At 37.6% G+C, this 20,106-nt stretch overlaps 1 protein-coding gene across 2 annotated transcripts in view; it reads right to left on the reverse strand.

The window, feature by feature from the left end:
- Positions 1-20,106, reverse strand: part of MLIP (muscular LMNA interacting protein) — a 260,956-nt gene that overhangs the window by 132,185 nt on the left and 108,665 nt on the right. Inside the window, exon 1 of one of the 2 annotated variants that reach the window (XM_053668358.1) lies at positions 16,625-16,676. The exons of the other annotated variant lie outside the window; for it this stretch is intronic. Within the exon in view, the coding sequence (XP_053524333.1) occupies positions 16,625-16,654 (30 nt within the window). The 5' untranslated portion in view covers positions 16,655-16,676. Of the gene's footprint in view, positions 1-16,624; positions 16,677-20,106 lie in introns of those variants that run through there. 2 annotated transcript variants of the gene reach the window in all.

Consider the following 20,106-nt stretch of genomic DNA (forward strand, 5'->3'; position numbering starts at 1 on the left):
GACCTGGATTATGCCTCTTAACATTTTCAATGTAATCAAAAGCCTGAATTTGTGGAAACATTACAAGTCAAATCATCATTAAAGTGATGCCGTTAGCACACAGGCAAAACACATTCCAAAGAACACAGTACTTTTTGACCTAGAAAATGATCTAAAATTTTTAATATAATTTCTGTTATATCACTAAATCATGTACCTTTTCTATGTTGTGTATACTTATGAGTATATTTTATATACTCAAAGAGGATATAATATCCTCCTGTCTCCAAAGACCTTACAGTCCAATTGAGAATATAAAATGGGTATACAAATAACAAAGGTATGAAGCAAAAAAGAAGAGAGAGAGAAAGAAAGAAAGAAAATGTCCCACACTGCAGTTCTCAAACTTTGCACATAAACTGCTAAAGAGCTTATTAAAATGCATTTTTTATTGAGGATGTCTGGAGTGGGGCCTCAGATGCCACATCTCCAACTGAGGCCCTGTTCCTGGTCTGTGATAGTGCAAGTTGTGACAACTTAAGAAGAATTTCTCCAGCATGGGGAGATCACAGTTCCCTGGAGTAACTCAGGGAGAAAGGAGCATTTGGGCTACACTTAGAAAGATGGGGAATAGAGAGCTATAAAGATGGGGAAGAACAGCACTTATGGCACGCAGAGAAAAAGCTTGAGTGAAGGCACCTCTCAGAACTGCAGGAAGCAGCAGGTGTAGTTGAAAAGGACGGGACCCTGGGGTCAGCTGTATCCCGGCTGAGAGACCCAGGAGAAGCTGCTGAACCTCCCGAAGTCGCTGTCCTCTCACGGGTGCAGTGTGGATGAGAACAATATTTCTTTCACAGAGTTCTTGTAAGGATAACAATTAAGTTCAGCATGTAAAGCTTTAACTTTATGCTAGCAAATATTTACTATATTTAACCCTGTTAGGGCCGTTGTTATTTCATTTGGTAAATAACATAAATGAGCATAAAGGAAAATAAGACTAGAAAAGCAAGTCAACTCTTAATGATCAAAGGTCTTAAATTAAAATGTTTTCATTTACTCAGTGGGAAATAGGAATGAAGAATATATATTCTGTTATATGTATTATTATCTATTGTATGTCTAATAACTATTATATGCATATATAAACCAAACATAAAGCACTGACAAACTCTGAAACCATTCACCCCAGAGTTCCAGTGTACGGCTCCCCAGGGGGAAGTAACAGTCAACTCCTTCATCAGTGATTCAATCCATGTATTCTCAGTGGATGCAAACAACTGAAGTTCTCGTACAGCTTATTCTATTTTTTTTCTTTTATTACCTCCCCAAAAAGAAAGCAATAATTTCTCACGTTACACAGTCAAATTTAGGAGAGGAAATACTGCGGCCCCTATACTTTGCCCTACTTAAATTCTTCCTTGAATCATTTAAATCATAAAACCACATAAATTAATCAATAACAGGGTGGGGCAAAAGTAGACTTATAGTTGTTCATATGGAAAATGATACAATAATTAATAAAAATAATAATACAAGAATAAGCTGTATTTTGCATTCCCACAGCTGTAAACCTACTTTTGCCCCACCCAGTAATTGGTATTTTCCTATGTTTCCTATGGTATTTGGTATTTTCCTATGGTTTCCTATGGTATTTTCCTATGTTTCACTAGTCATTTTCTTTCCCTTATTTTATCAGTTTTATTAATTAATAATTATTGGTGTTATAGACTATCATATTGAAAGAAGTCATAATTTTACCTTAAAAACACATAGTAGTCATGCATTATAACAGCATTCATTAGCCATATGATTAATAACTACATATAGCATCAAAAAGCACATAAATTTAGGATAATATCTATAGAAACCATCCTTATTTGAATAGAAAATGATGGCGCTTTTTTTTTTAAAGATTTTATTTACTTATCTTTAGAGGGGAAGAGAAGGAGAGAGGGAGAGAAACATCAATGTATGGTTGCCTTTCGTGCGTCCCCTGCTGGGAACTGGCCTGCAGGGAACCTGCCTGCAACCCTGGCATGTGCCCTAACTGGGAATCGAACCACGATTGTCTGGTTCGCAGGCCTGCATTCAATCCACTGAGCTACACCAGCCAGGGCCTGATGGCACTTGATTAAGGAAGAAACAGACCCCAGGCTTGGATGATGAAAAGCAAGTTGGTTACTTCTACAAGGTGGAAAAGGGGACGTCTGTCCCCCAAGCACAACACATTTCCAGTGGATTAGAAGGGTGACGGAGGGTCTGCCCAAGACCCTGAAGCATTTTATAAACACAATCTTTTAATGATGATCTCTCTTCAACTAAGAAGAACAAACTGCTCTTTTGAACAATCTTTTTCCAGAAGAAAAGAATTTGTCAAATTTTGCAACAAATATAATCCAAAATTCTCTTTAAAATCTGGCATTATAGATGGCTGAAGTAGGGCATCCTTCACCCTTATTACCAAACAGACATTATTACAATAACTTCCAGCCAAAAGACTTTTAAGATATTGCTTTTTAAATAAATAATATAGAACAAATAGTCTTTCTTCCTGACATGGGAAACAAATTTGAGAAATAGTAGATTAGTCCACAAAAGTTTGCCAAGAAACATGTGACTGAATAGATCCAGCTGCCAAGGCTATTTGGGTGCCCAGTTATTTGTTCTTTATGCCTTGTGCTTGATAAACAAAGGTACTACAAGTACCATCTATTTATCTGCATAAACACCTGTTGAGTGCCAGGCACTATTTTAACTGCTGGGAGACATCAGGATAAAGAAAACTTGGACTCTCATGTTAACACAGGAGATAATCTCATAAGTGAGACATCTTTATAAGTTACACTGGTGGTAAGTAGAAGAGAATGCACGGTGACATGCTGGATACAGGCCACATGGGGAAATGGTCTCAGGTCATTCCCGGGGTCCTTTCACTCTTAGCCTCTGGACTCAGTTTCTGTTTCCAGTGACCAACATTGGGACTTACTCTGGTTTAGCCCTGAGTGGTGTTTTCCTCTGAGGATGAGAATCAGCAGGAGTTTGGATCCCCATCTCCAGAGTAATATGTGATTCTGGAGATCCCAATCAGGACTATCCCAATTCACAGGCTCGGAATTGGGTGTGTGCTATTTAAAGTGAATTCTGACCTCTTGTCAAAAAGATGTGAGATTCCATCACAGCCGGAGTTTGGCGTCATCTAGATTGCTTACTCTCCCATTATCACAGCTTGTAGATTTTCTTCTCTTTAGGGTACACCATCTCAGTTAAAATAATATAAGGAACCCTCCTTAATTCAAGTAAACCAGAAGCTACCATTTCAAAAAAAATCTAGCACCTTGTCTCATGGCCAGTGGAGCAATGGATAAAAAGAAAAACCTAGCACCGAAATGAGGCTATTCGACCTACTTAGATATTCAGAAGAAATAAATAGTCCTTATGCATGGTAGAGTTTGAAAGGGGAACAGAGAAAATGATAAGAAATATTTATCCATCAGGGATCGTGTCTGATGGTAACTCTCCTTTGGTTGAATCACTTTCTTAGCTTGGTTGCTGTCATACCATTTATCTGCCCTTGTCCTCTTCCTACACCCTGGACCTCTCTCCTGTGTCTGTTTTGTGCCGTCCAACCCTTAAATTTTGAAATAGCCCAGGAGTCACACCTTCCTGTCACATGTTCCAGGTCCATCAGCTATAAACCCACTCGTGACAACTGTTTACAGACAATACATTCAACAACCCAGGAATATGAATTGACTAAGTGGATGAAGAATGAACTTAAAGATCTCAAAACATGTCCGAAGAGGGACTAACAAAGAGTGGAGAAAACAGCTAGAAATAAAGCACATTATTTAATCTTAATACTCAGAGATTCCATAGTGAATATTTTTATAGCAGTCATGAGAGAAAAAACCGAAAACACAATCTTAAAATTTTATTGGTAAATAAATAGAGTGATGCTAGCATCTTTAGAGTTTAAATCATAATTTCATAAAATAACATAAGAAAATATTTGTTTCCAATATTACTGTTGGTATAATATGATTTATATGTACTTTATTTAAAATAAAAAAGGAAACAACGGCATCCTATTTTATGTTTCAGATATGTTTACATATGAAGAATACCCTCAAAAAGTCTTTATCATGTTCTACAGACCAGTATTTTATCAGTATTACTCAGTTTTAACAATGACAAAAACTGTGCTCAAACAAAAACTGTGTTACTGAAATGGCTCAAACATTAAAAGGTTTAATGGATTATTTTTAAAAACTTTGAGTCTTCACAGTCAGGCTCTGCCCCCCAGGGAAGTCAAGGACCTCCTCCACACACAGGGTATATTGTCACAGAAAAGATCGACAACCAATATTTTGTAATTAAAGTCACATCTTCACTTTCAGAAGCAATTGCATTTCAAATTAACATCCTTATACTTGAGTAACATAAAGAATAGGCCAAATATACATGTAAAGACATGCACATCAAATAAATGTCTACTGCTTATTATACATATTTTATATTTTGTTTTAACTCATTTATTTTCATTTCTACTCTATAGCAATACATGACTTAGCAGAATAACTGAAGGCAGATGTCAGAGAGCCATCTTTTGTAGCTTTTGCCTTAGATTGGAAGAATAAACTAGAGAGCAATATAAGAGTAGAGCTCCATAATTGTATTTGCAGTATAGTAGAGAGAACATGGGCATTAGGTTAGAGAGTACTGGTGCTGTATTCCCAACCTTCTGACGTGTATTAGCTGTGTGACCTGAGGCAGACTCTTGATCTCTCTGAGCTCCCTTTATTTATGACCATAGAGTTTATCCCAGAAACTGAGATGCTCTCCAGCATATAAGGCAGGCAGGGGCACAATTAGAAATTTTACTGTAGGACAATAGGCATAAAATGTAACTATCTGGGGCAAACCAAGATATAATCAGTCTAATTATTTGCAATTCTATAACAACATCTCAATACTGTGGTGAGGTGTTAAAATAGCATGATATAGTATTCTGTATAAGAAGTTTGACAACACGTGCGTTCAGTAATGGCCACGACTCCCTTCTCAGAAATAGGGTATTGGTTAGGGCTGGGGATGACATGCGGCGAGAGGCAGGATGAATGACTGACACGCTACTTCCCCTGCTCGAGATGCTGTTCCGCAATCTTCTCCTAGTTAACTCCTCTTCACCCTGATGGGCTCTAAGAAACTCAGAGATTTCCATGGTGAGTCACTTTAATTTGCATCATGAAAGTGACACAATTTCTGACACACAATGTACCTCATACAATTGCTACCTGAAGACTCCTTCCCTGCGCCTGCAGGTTAGACACAGCCTCCTGTTGTACACTCTTGGTGCCTCATACTTCTTCACAGTATTTGCTGCTATTAAATTCTATGGTTATATAGTGAATTCTTTAGTATCTTGCTCCAAAATTGGAACATAAGCACCAGGACAACAGGAAAATTTTATTTTGTTCTCTGCTACAGCCCTATCACATAGTGTGTGTGTGTGTGTGTGTGTGTGTGTGTGTGTGTGTGTGTGTGTGAGGCGGGGCAGTGGATAGATGTCCATTAAATAAATGAATGATTGTGTATATTCATGATAGTCGTATGGAACATTCACAGAGGGCAAGAGAGATTTCTGTCTTCAAGAAACACACAGTGTCAGGGTTCATGGAGCAATAAGAGTGATTTAATCATTGTGTGATTTTGTTACTTTGAAGATAGAGCATGCATAAAAATAGCAACCCACACCGAACACCCAAGCTGTGAGTGTGTTAGGCATGTATGGAAGGCACCAGCACCCACAGGGTGTGTGAGGGACCAGGGTGCGTGAAGCACAGTGGGAAAAGCATCTCTATCTAGATGTCCCCTGTCACTCTCTACAGCCGTAGTCTGCCACCCTGGCCACCTCACACGCTGCACCCACTAGTCCCAAAAACAGATTCTGTCCAACATATAACACATGTCAATGCAATTTAACAAGTTGTATGTGAGCTTCTCTTGATATTTAATATACATCATCTCTTTTATTTCTCAGCAAGCCAGCACAAGAATATGATTTCCGTTAGACAAAGGGGAGTAAATTACTCGTTTAACCAGCACATGATGCAATTGGATTTGAACTCAGATCTGCCTGGCTAGAGCCTAGGTTAATGGTGACTCTTATTTGCTGACTGCTTCTGTCAGCTTCACCTTAGAAATACTCATCTGCAGGGAAGCAATAAGAAAGGTGACAGCACGGGTTACTTGGCAATGCTGTAGCCAGCAAGGCTTTTGTTCTTAACATGGCTCCTACCCAGGGCAACCGGGTTCTGATGGACATTTTTCCAAGCCTCCAGGATTCTTTCTCAAAATGTGGCTACACGCTGACTTTTCTGCCTTTCATGCCTGTTATTCTTTTCTAATGCCAATGTCAGATCTAGCTATAAAAACAACGCATGGTTATTTTGCAACATAACTTTTAAACGGAAATGATATATCACCGCAAAATGTCACTAGTATGAGTGCTAAAGCTACATAAATTTCAGTGAGGGTAGTACCCCATAGACACAGAAAAACATTGTTGAGTGGCTAAATATGTGTATAAGCATTTCGTTATATTAAATAAACAATATTTATCTTCAGAAACATCTGAAGTAATCTGTGAGCTCTAGTCTATGTTTCATACCATCTATTTATTAATTCTCCTAACAGAAACAAATTTGGAGTCAGAGTCAGATTAAAATCATAAATCTACTATGTAAGTTACATAAATTCTATGAGCTTTAGTTTCTTCATCTGTAAAGTAGGCATAATATAAACACCCAAATCTCATAGAATGAATGTGAAAATTAAATGAAATGACATATAATACTTCTAGTGTATAGTTTGACACAAAGTAGACATGCAATAAATGTTCATTTCTCTTTTTTAGAATAGATCAAATATATATTTATTTTTATATTTTCAAAGAAATCTATAATTAGTACAAGTATCAGAATACTACCATGTTTATCTGCATTTTTTTCCTTTTCTTACCCTTAATGTATTCACTCCAAGACAAAACAGAAAGGCAGATCTTAACCTTTGCCTATCATCATCCTAAAGATCCTTTACGAATCCTGTGACTTGCCCACATTGCTAAAAAGTAGACTCATCAGGAGTTGCCCAAAATAGAGAGCAAGTTAACAGATCAAACATTTGCTTCATATCCTCCAGGACCAATCACCAGTTAGACTGAGGGGTTTTCTTGAATGCAGATGATGAGTTTGTAAAGGATAACTGAGTGGGAGAAGAGTTGCAAGTGAACCAAATTACCCTGGGATAGTCATTCCTTTTCATTTTAGAGTTGGCATTTAGTCATTTTTATCCAGCATCCAATGTACTCCCACAGACTGGGAGGTGTCCTGGGACCAATGTGTCAGGCAGTTTTCCGTGAAGATAGAAATTAATGATGCGTTTTTCCTGATCACCACTGCATCCCTCGTGCTTAACATTTAGTAGTTACTAAATATACATTTGTTGAATGATTTAATCAATACTATATGCCTACCCTAGAGAACATAAGAGGTAAGAAACAAAGATGCTTTGGGCTAAATGTAAAGAAATAGGAGATAAAACACAAAGCTTTTCTCCCCGCAACTCACCTTAGTGGTAAGTCAGTAGCTGCAACTGTCTCTTACCCTTCCATTGTCATTTCTCTGACTGACCGAATCACATCAGATGCTAGACAGCTGCCTAAGTCATAAATGACCACTGCTTCAAAGGTGAGATACTGAGCAATATGGAAGATGATGAGGAAAACATTTTTATTTATTTTCTTCTCACAGTGTGTGATGAAGTAATATGCAGGACATAAGAGTGAAATATTTCAAGTTAATAAACTACATTATTTAAGAGTATTTTGTAAATCGTGAAAGGGAGACTGAAATAGCAACCATCCTCCTTGAAAAGAGCACTATTTATTGAATTTGCTTACAAATTAAAAGTCTATTAAAAGTTTGCACAGGAAAATAGTTCCCTCATTTTCATAAAGAAACTAGATTACCTAAGTCATACAGATTTTGTGATATTTAAGTAAAATTATACAGGGACATTCCCAACATTGTGCCTACCATATAAGCTTTCAAACATGATTAGTTGTAGTTTCAGCCACATGGAATAATAATATTGAGTTGCCCAAGTTAACTAGCAATCTAACATTAAGTACATATTTAAAACCAATAAATGCCAGTTACATAATCATCAGCTTTAAATTTCATAAAAATACTGTTATTGAATATTTATTCCAAAGTACTTTTTTTTTACAATCAGCATTTGGATTTTTTTGGGGGGCCTTTATAGTTTATATCTCTGTATATAGTGAAATTCCATTCTCACTGATAATTTTGTTAATTGGCAAATCTACACGGAAAGGCAAAGCTATTCCTATCAAACCTACCTATTCTAATGACCAGTAAATTCTAAAACATAAATACTTTTCAAGTCTTTTGTTTTAAATACCACAGCACTATTTTGCTCAGAAATCTAACTACAGTGTTCCTGGTAGAAATATTTCAAGAATCACTTCTCAGCCTATTGAAAGCATGTATTGACATTAATAAATCTGTTACCTGGAAAGAGTCAGGGATGCTGAGCAGGCTGGCAATCTGTAAGTCTTAGATTCTGCTGCCCATACTGTATTATAACCAGTGATGAGTGTGTATATATATATATTTTTTTTTCAAATCAGCATGTGATTGTGTAGGAGATGGGTGAGACTTCAAACTCTGCAAAAATAAGTTCTAGAGATTTTTAATGACATTCAGTGGAGCAGTATGTAGGCATAAAGGAATTTGAGGCACACAAAGAATCTTTGTTGCAGTACATAGTTATTAAAATGTTTTGCTGTAAAAATAGAATGCCCTCTTTCTTTCTGGAGACATTTACTAAGGCCCATAATGCATCATTTCAACCTCTCAATATGCTTACTATTAAAAATGCAATATATTTTTCTTCAGGACTACAAATTTTACTTAAAGTATTTTTTAAAAATATTTTTTCTTTAAAAACTGACAGTAGGAAAAAATAAAACAAAATGGATCCCTCTTTGAAATAGCGTTTTAGGGAAAGAGGAATGAATAATCACTAAGTACTCTTAACATTGTCCATAAAAATGTATATGAGATTTTTATCTCAAAAAAAATCTGAGGACTTTTACAAATGAATTACTTTTAAAGAAAAATTTGACTTTTCTAGATTACTAACCATGAGCTCAGCAGCCAAACAACTGGGCTTGAATCCCAGCTCTGCCCCTTAGAGCTGTGTGACTTTAGACAGATTACTTAACCTCTCCCTGCCTCAATTTTCTCATCTGTAAAATGTAGGTAAGAGTAGTTCTCTTACAGGGTTGAGGTGAGATGAATTAGTACATGAAAGCCCTAGGAACAGTACCAGACATAGAATAAGTGTTCTGTACAAGTATAAAGGACACATGGACAATAACAAGGGGGGGGGTGGAAATGGGAGGGAGTTGAGGAAGGTTGGGGGGTGAATTGGGATGGGATAAAAGGCAGAAAACTGTACCTGAACAACAATCCAAATAAAAAAAGAGTAAGTGTTCTGTAAATATTAACTTATTATCAGCTAGTACTAACAATAGGATGGTCATGTTTCATTAGTTCATTTATTGTTTCTTCTTTCTTCTATAGATTCCCATAGCCCACTTCCAACACTCTTCTTTTTAAGGGTTTTTATTTATTTATTTTTAGAGGCAGGGGAAGGGAGGGAGAAAGAGAGGGAGAGAAACATCAGTCGGTTGCCTTCCATACCACCACAACCAAGGCCCAAACCCACAACCCAGGCATGTGTCCTGACCAGGAATTGAACCAGTGACCTTTTGCTTTGAGAGATGATGCCCAACCAACTGAGCCACACAGGTTAGGGCCACACACTCTTAAAGGTAATCAATGAATGACCTCTTAACCACTCATATCAGTGCTGTTTTCTCTGGAATTCTGTGTTAATGACATTGTTGATTCCTTTCATCTTCAAGAAAGTCATTCTCTGCACCTCCCTGCCCTGGCTCTTCCCCAGTCGCTGTTCTGTGTCTTTCCCTCCTCGGAGAAAGAGTCCAGAGACTCAACACTTAGGACCTCCTCCTCCCTTTGCCTGAGTTCTCTCCTCCCTGATGGCTGTCCTCTACTCTCCTGGTTTCCACATTCATGGGACCAGCTGGCTCTCTGAGTCCACCTCCACTTTTTCCCCTCTCCTGAGCTCCAGCTTCTCCTCTTTGATATTTCACTTGATAGTTCTAACACAAGTACCACAGTGAAAGCAGTTGGATTGGGGAGTTTGAAAACCACAAGCTTGAGGCTTGGCTCTGTGGCTTACAAGTTGCATGGCCTTGTCGAATTATAAACTTGAAATCTCTACTTCTTCATCTGTAATAGATCATTTAGAAAATCTACCTCACAGGCTCCATTAAGTAATGCAACAGAAGTAAAGTATGTGACATATTGCCTGGTACATAGAAAACACTTATTATATATTAGATGATTATCAACATTAAAGCCCAAATAAATATGTCCAAAAATGCTTTGACATTTTACACACACATATAAAATAACTCTTTTTGCCATAATTTCTAGAAATGCTTTACTGCCACCATCACTTTCAAGACACCAGATTTTAGCTTTTTTATTATTTTCTCTCACTTGTTCCTATCACCTGAAATAAAATATAGTAACATATTCTTCAATGGTAATTTAAATTTTTCTCAGCTGTGTACATTGCTGCCTAGTTTAAAGGTTATATTCTGGGCAGCTTCAGGTAAATCATAACACTATGAAATACTTATCTAAATGTAGTTATGAATAAATACATACTTTATTTCACAATTTATTTGAAGAAATTAAGCGGTATGTCTTTGCTCTTATGTTTATTTGTAAGTCTAAAATACATCTTTACAGTGATTTTAAATAATAAAAACTGCCAATATAATTTTGAAAAAGAAAAGATTATATTCTGTAGCCTCCCTTACTGGTAGGTATGGCTGTGTGATTCAGCTGTGACCAATGTAATTAAAAGTAAATCTCCTTAAAATGGTATGCAATGATCTCCTTTATTTCATACTCCATCCTGCTCTCTGGAATCTGGACGTGATGGCTGGATCTCTAGCAGCCATATTGGAAACTGATGATAAAAGTTTTACTCTGAAAATGATAGAAACATGCATGAATTGGCAGGAAGAGCTACCAATAAAAGTAGAGACTGACAATCTCTGAACTCTTTTAAATGTGAGAGAGACGTAAGCATCTATAGGGAGGTTTCTTTCTTTTCTACAGCCAGATATAATCGTAAGTGAATTAATACCATTTTAATTTCTAGCTCTGCCCTAACATGCACCCTTCATTCTAACCAGCCCAGGTTCTTCAGTCGCCCAACTTGCTTTGGCTCGGATTACTTTATTTTTCTGTATTTTATTCTCACCCTCAAGTCTTAATATCTTGGGTTTACTCTACCAAAAAATTGGGGTTTGCTCAGATATAGGCTCCTGGTAGATATAGGCTCTACCAGGAGCCTATATCTGAGTTTTAAAGTACCCAACTCCCTCTCTCTCAACTGCCTGTTGTTGCATTTGTATTTTGTTCCACATCACAATTATCCCCATAGGACAGTCTTGTCTTTTGAATTATTTGTAAGATAATTAATAATCAATTAATTGCAGGGTAGTTTCCCCTGAAACAGGTCCCAAAATAAAGGTCAGGATGCCAATTGCTTACAAGGGATTATTAACACTAGTGAGAGAAAAGGGGCAGTAAAGAATTGGGCTGAAAGAAAAGTTAAACTGGGATGCAGACCCAGCAGAGACAGAATAATTGGGTAGGGAACTCGGCGGCAAGTAACACCATGAGAGGACCCATATCTCTTTGCAGATGAGGCAGACCCTGAAGGAGGTGACAGCTGGAAGCTGTCTGGCAACCACAGTTCCTGCAGCTCAGCAGCCAAACCTTCCTCAAAGAGCATTCTGGGCACTACGTCCCAGTATCTACCACCCCGTATCTAGATTTGACTCTTCTCTTACTAAAACACCAATTTTAATGTTAAACCTACAATAGGTGTCCGATAAATACTTACAGAATACTTCAGTAAAACATAGTCTGTGCCTGGCCTAAGAAGTATACTCATGCCCTAAAAGTTCCTGCGCAAGAAAAAGTCTTTTCAAAATAGTTTCTTTCTGCATCCTGGAACAAACATTGACGTTGCAAAAGATTTAAGTCCCCCTTGTTTTGCAGAACGTGCCTTTTTTACTTGACTCCATGTAACGTGTACCACCATGCTAGATGTTGGCAGGCCTTCCATCTGAAGTTGAGCTGATGGGGGAGAACCGCCCATCTGACTTGATTTCTATGAGAAACACTGCGCTCTTGGGGAAAATACTCACGGGAGAAAACTCACCCTTCATCTTGACATCATGAATGCAGATTCACTAAGAACACTTAGATTAAGCATTCACAGTTATTTCCACTCTTCTTTCATATGCTCCAATTGCCTTTCCCTCTAAGCTAAGCTCATTTGGGGGTCTCTACCAATTCTTATAAATTGGTCTCTTTCCTTTGTGAAGAGGTGAGTAGGAAATGATGTAAGAAAGCAGCCTGCTTTGTTGTTTACCCTTCTTTCCTACTGCGATTGTTCTATCCACTTCCAATTGTTCTCAAATGGAACAGCAAGAGCTGGAACAGGGCTATGGAGGGGAAGGACCCCCAGAACTGAATAAGGTTCTGACTCTGGGCGTTGATAAATAAGACAGCAGCAGGGGGAAGGAAGGAGCTCCAGGGCTATGTAACAACAATAGACCAGTTTTAGGATTAGTTGAGATCCGTCCCTCCACCTTCTTGGTCCCTTATGAGCAGAGGGAGCAAAAGTCTGTGTTCCCATGATATGTCTGCATTATGACTGATACTTCTATTTCAGCCTAAAGACAAGCAAGACGGAACAATCACAAGGTGAGTTCACTTTGTGTGGCTGCCTGCTACAAATCTTCCTGTATCTTCTCCAACCCACTGCTTCCCAGAATATATCTTTAGGGTAATTTCGCCACTTTAAGAATCACTCCCATCTGTTCTGTTACAAAGATAGCTACTTCAATAGATCGTAATCTCCGCCCGTTGGTAGGAGAGGGTGGCGATGCTAGGGACTGACACACTCCACAGAAAAGTTGCGTAAATGCGGTTTCCATTTTTAATTCCATATTTGAATGTTTTTGAAATGTTTGTGTTTGGATGTTGTTTTCTTCACTCCCCTGAGCCAGAAGGCCTTGTCAGAAAGTCAAACTTTAGAAGTGACAGCTGCTCTGATCTTATAAGGGTAGTTGCCAGGGAAACTGCTTTAAAGGGAGAAACAGATCCTATTTGTTAATTTATAACAAAGAGAAAACAGATGCTAAGTTTTTGAGTGAGTCTTATTGACTTTGGGACATATATTCGGTTCATGCATGGTAAGAATGGGTTACAGTTTTTAGACATAGATACAGTAAAACTATTCACTTAATAGGAAACTTTTATATCATACCCAAAAAATTATAAATAAAAAATATTTTCTCTCTTTCTCTTAGCTTTGTAAATCTTTTTTAAAAATTGGTTCAGACAAGATTAGCATACTTTCCCAAGGAAGTCCATGGGATCCAGGTAATTGACCAGGATTCATCTCAAAGCCCCGCACAGACGAAGGTCTCTGGTACACACTGAGAATGTAATTTTAGGAAGAAAACAGAAGTCCATTGTGAAAAACTAAGTATGAAGAGATTGGTGGCCACTTTTTGCAGAAATGGACAAGAACCGAGTCTGGATTCCTCTTTAAAATACCTCTGCAGTTCTGCTGATTAAGCCTAAAATGTCTACAACTTCTTTTTCTTTTTACCTTCTAGCAAGTTTCAGATCCTTTCTGGAAAAATAATACTAGGGAAGTAACAATGTTCAGTGTTATATATTTGGGCAATATAAGGATTGGTTTTTATAACAGGGTAATAGAATTTGAAGCCTGTAGCCAAAGAAAAGATTATTTTCATCCTCATCATTATCACTATTATCATCATCATCAGTTATGTTATTAGCACCAGCATTATCATAATTCATGCCATCTTAATCTCCATTACCACTATGGAATAAGAGTAGCTATTCTTCTCTGGGTATTTACTATGTACTATGAATGGTAAGTGCTTCGAATTGCTGTCAGTTCTCAGGAACTGGCAAACTTTTTTGTAAAGGTCCAGATAATAAATATTTTAGGCTCTTTGGGTCATACTGTCTCTGTCACAGCTACTCAACACTGCCATTAGAGGGTAAAAGCAGTTATAGAAAATATGCAAATAAATGGGCTTGCGGTGTCCCCATTCAACTTTATTTACCAAATCAGAGGTGGGTGAGGGGTAGCCTGCTAGTGCTACTTTATCAGCCCCTGCACCTCATAAATATCTTTTCAGATGAATTAGAAAAGAGAAGAATAGAATGGAACAGAATCAAATTTCATAGAAAATATTCAAATAAGCACTATTTTAGAGATTCTGTTTAAGATTTACAACACGGCGAGGTTGGCAGGGGCATCCTCATTTCACCAATGAGGTAACCGAGCCTGTCAGTGGTTGACTAACTTGTCCGCAGTCACACAGGGAGCAGACGGAGGGGGGGGCAGGGTCAGAGCCCGGGTCTGACTGCCGCCAAATAACCCGCTGCTCTTCACCATCGTGTCCCAGAGTGCAATGCGTGTACCCCTGGCTCTCATTCCAGATTTTAGGAGATACACGTATAAACATTTTTATAGTTTCCTTTATTTTAATATGCATGGAAAAATAAGAACAGCAATTCCAACCTTTGATTTTACTAATGTTATTTCTTCAGATAAAATATAAGAACAATCCTTATATAATCATGTTCATGTCTTTATACTTTTTAAAAATAAAGGAAAAATTATAGCTGATGTTTGACAGATGGGGAAATATTACTAAATACTTTTAGTGTATGTGTCATTTCAGTCTTTCAAAAGCTTTTATTCTTGTCTCACATGTGATCCTCACAAAAAGCCTGGGAAGGGAAGATGATGTGATATTGGTAACCCCATGTTGCAAAAGCGAAAAACTAAGGTCCAAAAAGTTTAAATGACTTTCTCAAAGCATACACTGTGCCATTGGCCTGAGGAGGAGCAGAAACTTCTGGCACCTGTTCCTGAGACTCCTCCTATAGCGCTGTCCACACGGGATCTCCAAGGCTCGGAGCTGTCCGTAGCCAAACAGGAATGTTTGGTTCTCCCACCACCATGCCAAACACATGAAGGTAACTAAAGCCAACGACACGAGTCAGGCTTCTTGGGCCAGGTGTGTCACAGAGACCAGCAAGTGTGTGTGTGTGTGTGTGTGTGTGTGTGTGAGCACAGTAAAGAAAGTTTACCTCCTGATTTTCATCACAGCAGTTTAAAGCCTTTCTGAATTAACTATAAATCACACTGCAAGGGCCAAATGCTAAATGATATGACTCCAAAATTCAAAGTGTTTTTAAAAGAACACTCACTTTGGCTGTTAATGAGCTATTTGACCTGGATCAGATTAATGCCTGTTTATTTATTTATTTATTTATTTGGGGGGCTTTATTGTTGTTCAGTTACAGTTGCCCCAGCTTTCCCCCATGGATCTCTTCTGCCCCACCCACCCACCCCCGCCCTGCTCCCACAGTCAATCCGCACCCAGTGTCCAAGTCCACGGACCTTTGTACATGTTCCCTGACTAGACCCTTCCCCTTCTTTGTTTTTCAAACCACAGTTTGTGACTATGAATGAGTCCTGTTCAGCATTTTTAAGATGAGTTAGAAAAGAGAAGAATAGAATGGAACAGAATCAAATTTAATAAAAAATATTCAAATAAGCACCATTTTAGAGATTCTGTTTAAGATTTACATAAACACACACATGTGCTCACACACACTAGTTTTGTGGTTAACAAATTTTAAAGCCACTGAACCAGATGATATGAGAGCTTTGTGCAACTTTAAGATTTAATAACTCTATAACCTGCTCTTCCTTCAGTATAATCATTCAAACCGTACAGTGAAGTGACTGAAAGTCAATAGAATTATTTTTCTTACAAATCCTGTCAGCACCTCAAAGTCTTGCAATTATTGAAAAACTAACAATTTTTATAAATTCTGTTATATTATGAATCATAACATAACACTATGCCATTATACTATTAGTATATTAATAGTAATAATACTTTTGCTACATTATAGGTATAATGTAATATATTAATATATTTACATAGGTGTAGTATAATTATAGGTATAATATAATTGATATGTTTATATATGGGTATCATATATTATATTATACTGATACATTAATATTATGTTAATCATAAAGATATTAAATATATTTTGAGAAACTATGATCAACAAAGAAATAAGTTCTGAAAATCCTGCCTGATTCTCACGGTACTATTTGCCTATGTATAAATGAAACAAGACCAAATAAGATGCTCCATGGCCTGTCAAGTATGAGACGGTATCAGAGTAAATCAAACATATACCAAGATATGTAAAAAAGGCAAAACTTCCCAGTGTTTGTTTCCATTTGAAGGGCACAGACTAGGCCAGTTCTAGGCCAATATGTTCCAATTTGCAGTGAGATGGCAACTCACCAGTCTGCAGAAAACTCCAGCCAAGAGCATGCGGCCCTTTTGGTTCCACTTCCATCTGGAAGCCCCACAGGAAACACGGCCTCATTTGCAGAAATGGAAGTGCCAGGGTATGTGACAAATTGAATGAAAAGGACAGGAAAGACACTTCAAGAATCCACTTTGTGAAATTGAAACCCATTCTATTTTTAATCCTCTCTCTCGGGTATTTAATTCCAGATCCTAGTCGAGTCATGTTGTGAAAAGTATCCAGGTTGACAAATTATCAGTGCTTCACTTAGCTGCAATTCCTTTCTAAAAACCATCTTCATGGATTAGTATTCAGAAACACAAGCTCAGGTCATTGCCAATTTTGCTGAATAGAGAAATGACTCCAAAAACTGAATAATTAAAAAGTAGAAATCATGAAATTAGTTAAGTACCAACAAGCGAGAGAGTAAATAAGAATATCTGAATGTGCTGGATGTTTACAAGTTCTCAAACAACAAGTGTGAGTATAATTAAAAGAGATGCATGACTGGATGCTGAGGGTTTAGAAGGACCATGAGAGCTGATCCTAGGAGCACGGGCTGGGCTCGCAGGGCTGTTCCCAGACAGTAAAGGTCATTTGTTTGTTCTCCCTCAGTGAAGGAATGGTTAGATTTCATGGGGAGGAATAAAAATTACCATTCATTTGGAACTTATTCATTTTTCTTCCACAAGATCTTGAAAGCACACCTTTACCTCTATTTTATAGACAAGGCTAATCCAGTCTCCTGGTCAGTTCCTTGAATAAGCCTTTCCCACTCTACATTTTCTCCCATATTCAACTGGTAAGTAATTTATCTCGAACAATGTCAGTGAAGAATGCCTACATTGGATACACTGACATTCAATAGAAAAAGAGAGTTTTTAGTTCGAACTTCACTGAATAAGATTTTAAGAGGCACCAAGTATCAGACGTCCCCTAAAAAGGAATATAGATTTTATAGTATTTCGTTTTCCATATTTGGTAAGTGTATTTTAAAAACAAAAATTTAAGTCAATTTTGTAATTTATGAAAGGAATGTATTGTCAGAAATAAAATTCCAATGGCCTAAATTTTATTTATTAGCCCACAAGTAGTCCTCCACCTGGGACTATTTTGCTCCGACCAGAGACCTTTTTGGTTGTTACACATGGGGGAGGGGTGTACCACCGGCATCTAGTGGGCAAAGGTTAGGGACGTTTCTAAATACCCTACAGTGCACAGGGCAGCCTCCCCCAATGACCTACCAACATGGCACTTGTGTGGAGGCTGAGAAACCCTGCTCTGGCCAGGCGACTTGCTCCCCAATATTAACCTCCACTACATGGAATTCAAATTCGTGCTTAGTATAAGCATTGCAGAGCACTGTGTGACTCTATGACTTGGAAGTGCAGAATTGCTTGAGAATTTTAAAGTCACAGATGCCAAAACCATCTGTTATATTATCTCCTCTGTGTGTGTGTGTGTGTGTGTGTGTGTGTGTGTGTGTGTGTGTAGGACTCTGTCTCTGTCACACACACACGTACAACACTTCACCCAGATGGAGCGCCCTGCACACAGCTGGTGCCCATACCAACCATTTGCTCCAACTGAGAAGGTCAAAATGACTGTCTTGAAGTTGGAAAGATTGATATTTTAATGGTCAATGGAAATTGTTCTGGATAAAAAGTGAAAATAAAGACAAATTAAAGGAGAAACTTTGAATAAATATATCAAATATGCTAACTGATTATGGAGGTGGGAGTCCTTCTCAGGACTGAGCAATTTGTAAATCTACTCAACCCTAACAAAGAGCAGGTATCTTCAGTGTAAGTACTGTGCATGACTTTTGCATCTGGACACATCCTTATAAAATAGTCGGTGTACTTTCCATAGTGGTGTGAGCATTTTCCGCCAGAGGAGACATGGTAGGGGGATTATTACCCTACGATGAAGCATTGAGGAGAAAACTTAAATCCCTCAAGGATCAGATTCTGTCTGATGACAGGAAGGTGAATTTTCAGAACTGTTTATTTTTCTTTATACATTTAATATGCAACAGCACTAGAAAAGTAATAAAGAATCAGGAAACAAATAAAATCCAGTAGATTATTCAACTCATACTCATCTCTCTAAGAATGATACTTCCAAATTAGAGACGAGGTTATTCAAAACCTTGATATGGAAAGGTACTATCAGTAAAAATTAATGAGAAATTGGTTATGGTGGTATGGGCACCATGAGGACCCTACTGCTGTGAGGAGGTTTAATTCAAGAAAATAAGACAAATGCACTGTATCAAATCCAATTTAATTCGGAAAATATACCGATGGCCTAGTTTGACTACACTCCCACAGTTTTTGAAAATTTGGCAGTTTGGCCGCAGTTCAAACTGAATACTTAAAAAAAACTGTTCAATACAGATTTTAGTTTAAAAATAAACTCAGTATTTGGGTTTAATTCAGGGGTCAGGAAATTCTTCAAGTAGAGTTGCTGTTATGGGGAGGTGTTTAGTTTTGTTTTGTGAGATGCTGTTTCAAGGGCATTCGATTGTGATTCCTGAGAGACTCAGAAGGCCAGGCATGAACATCCTGTGAAGGACGGCCTCAGAGCTTATGTTATGTGGCACAAGCCATCCATTAGAAACACGGCTGTCGTAAATCCAGGTCCTTCAGCTAACCCTCACTACTCAGAACCGAATTCCTGAGAGTAAAATTATCTCGTGGCCTGGGGACACAAAAATTTTCAGGTGACATAAAAGACTAAGCAGTCCAAAATTCAAGCTCAGCTAAAGTAATTCTCAATAGCATTTACATCCAGAAAACAGGTATTTTAGTCTTGTTGAAATATTATTATTGTGAAAGGACTTCTCTGTATAGTAATTAAAGTTACATAACTCAGCATAGCTAAATGTGTATACAATCTGCAAATTCATACATGTCTTTTAAATCCTGAGTCAATTAATTACTAATGCAACTAAAACTGTTGGAGAAAATCAGGTTTTTTTAAAAGAAAGATATTTATGCTGTACTTTTAAGTGTTCTTTTGTTATGGGAGCACAGTTTTTTCTTAAAAATCCACCATAATTTTGACTAAATATTGTATTTTCTTTCTGGGTTTTTTTAGGTTCTAATAGAAATAGTTCAAATTCTTTGTCATTGACCTTAAGTTTTTTTTTTTTTAGTTGTAGAAAAAGAATGTTATTTTTTTTAATCTCAAGAAAAATTATTGGATCACCATGCATAAGATAATAATGAGCATGCCCATTAAAAAAAGATGAAGAAGATTCCTTCCAGTGTGGGTCAGTATCCTCTATCATACTGAGTACACAGCAAGCACTTAAGTGTTTATTAAACACTTACCAGAGGGGGAAGCCCTGGTCTCAGGTCTCAGGGCACTAGCCTACAAAGGTTATTTAAGCCAAGCTAAGCGTACCAAAGGGCATACTGGGACAGCGGTCTCCAACATTTCTGGAGCATGCACCCATCAATAAAATAAT

Source organism: Artibeus jamaicensis, unplaced genomic scaffold, assembly GCF_021234435.1.
Source record: "Artibeus jamaicensis isolate MK-2021 breed Jamaican fruit bat unplaced genomic scaffold, CSHL_Jam_final contig_484, whole genome shotgun sequence".
NCBI classification, from domain to species: Eukaryota; Metazoa; Chordata; class Mammalia; order Chiroptera; family Phyllostomidae; genus Artibeus; species Artibeus jamaicensis.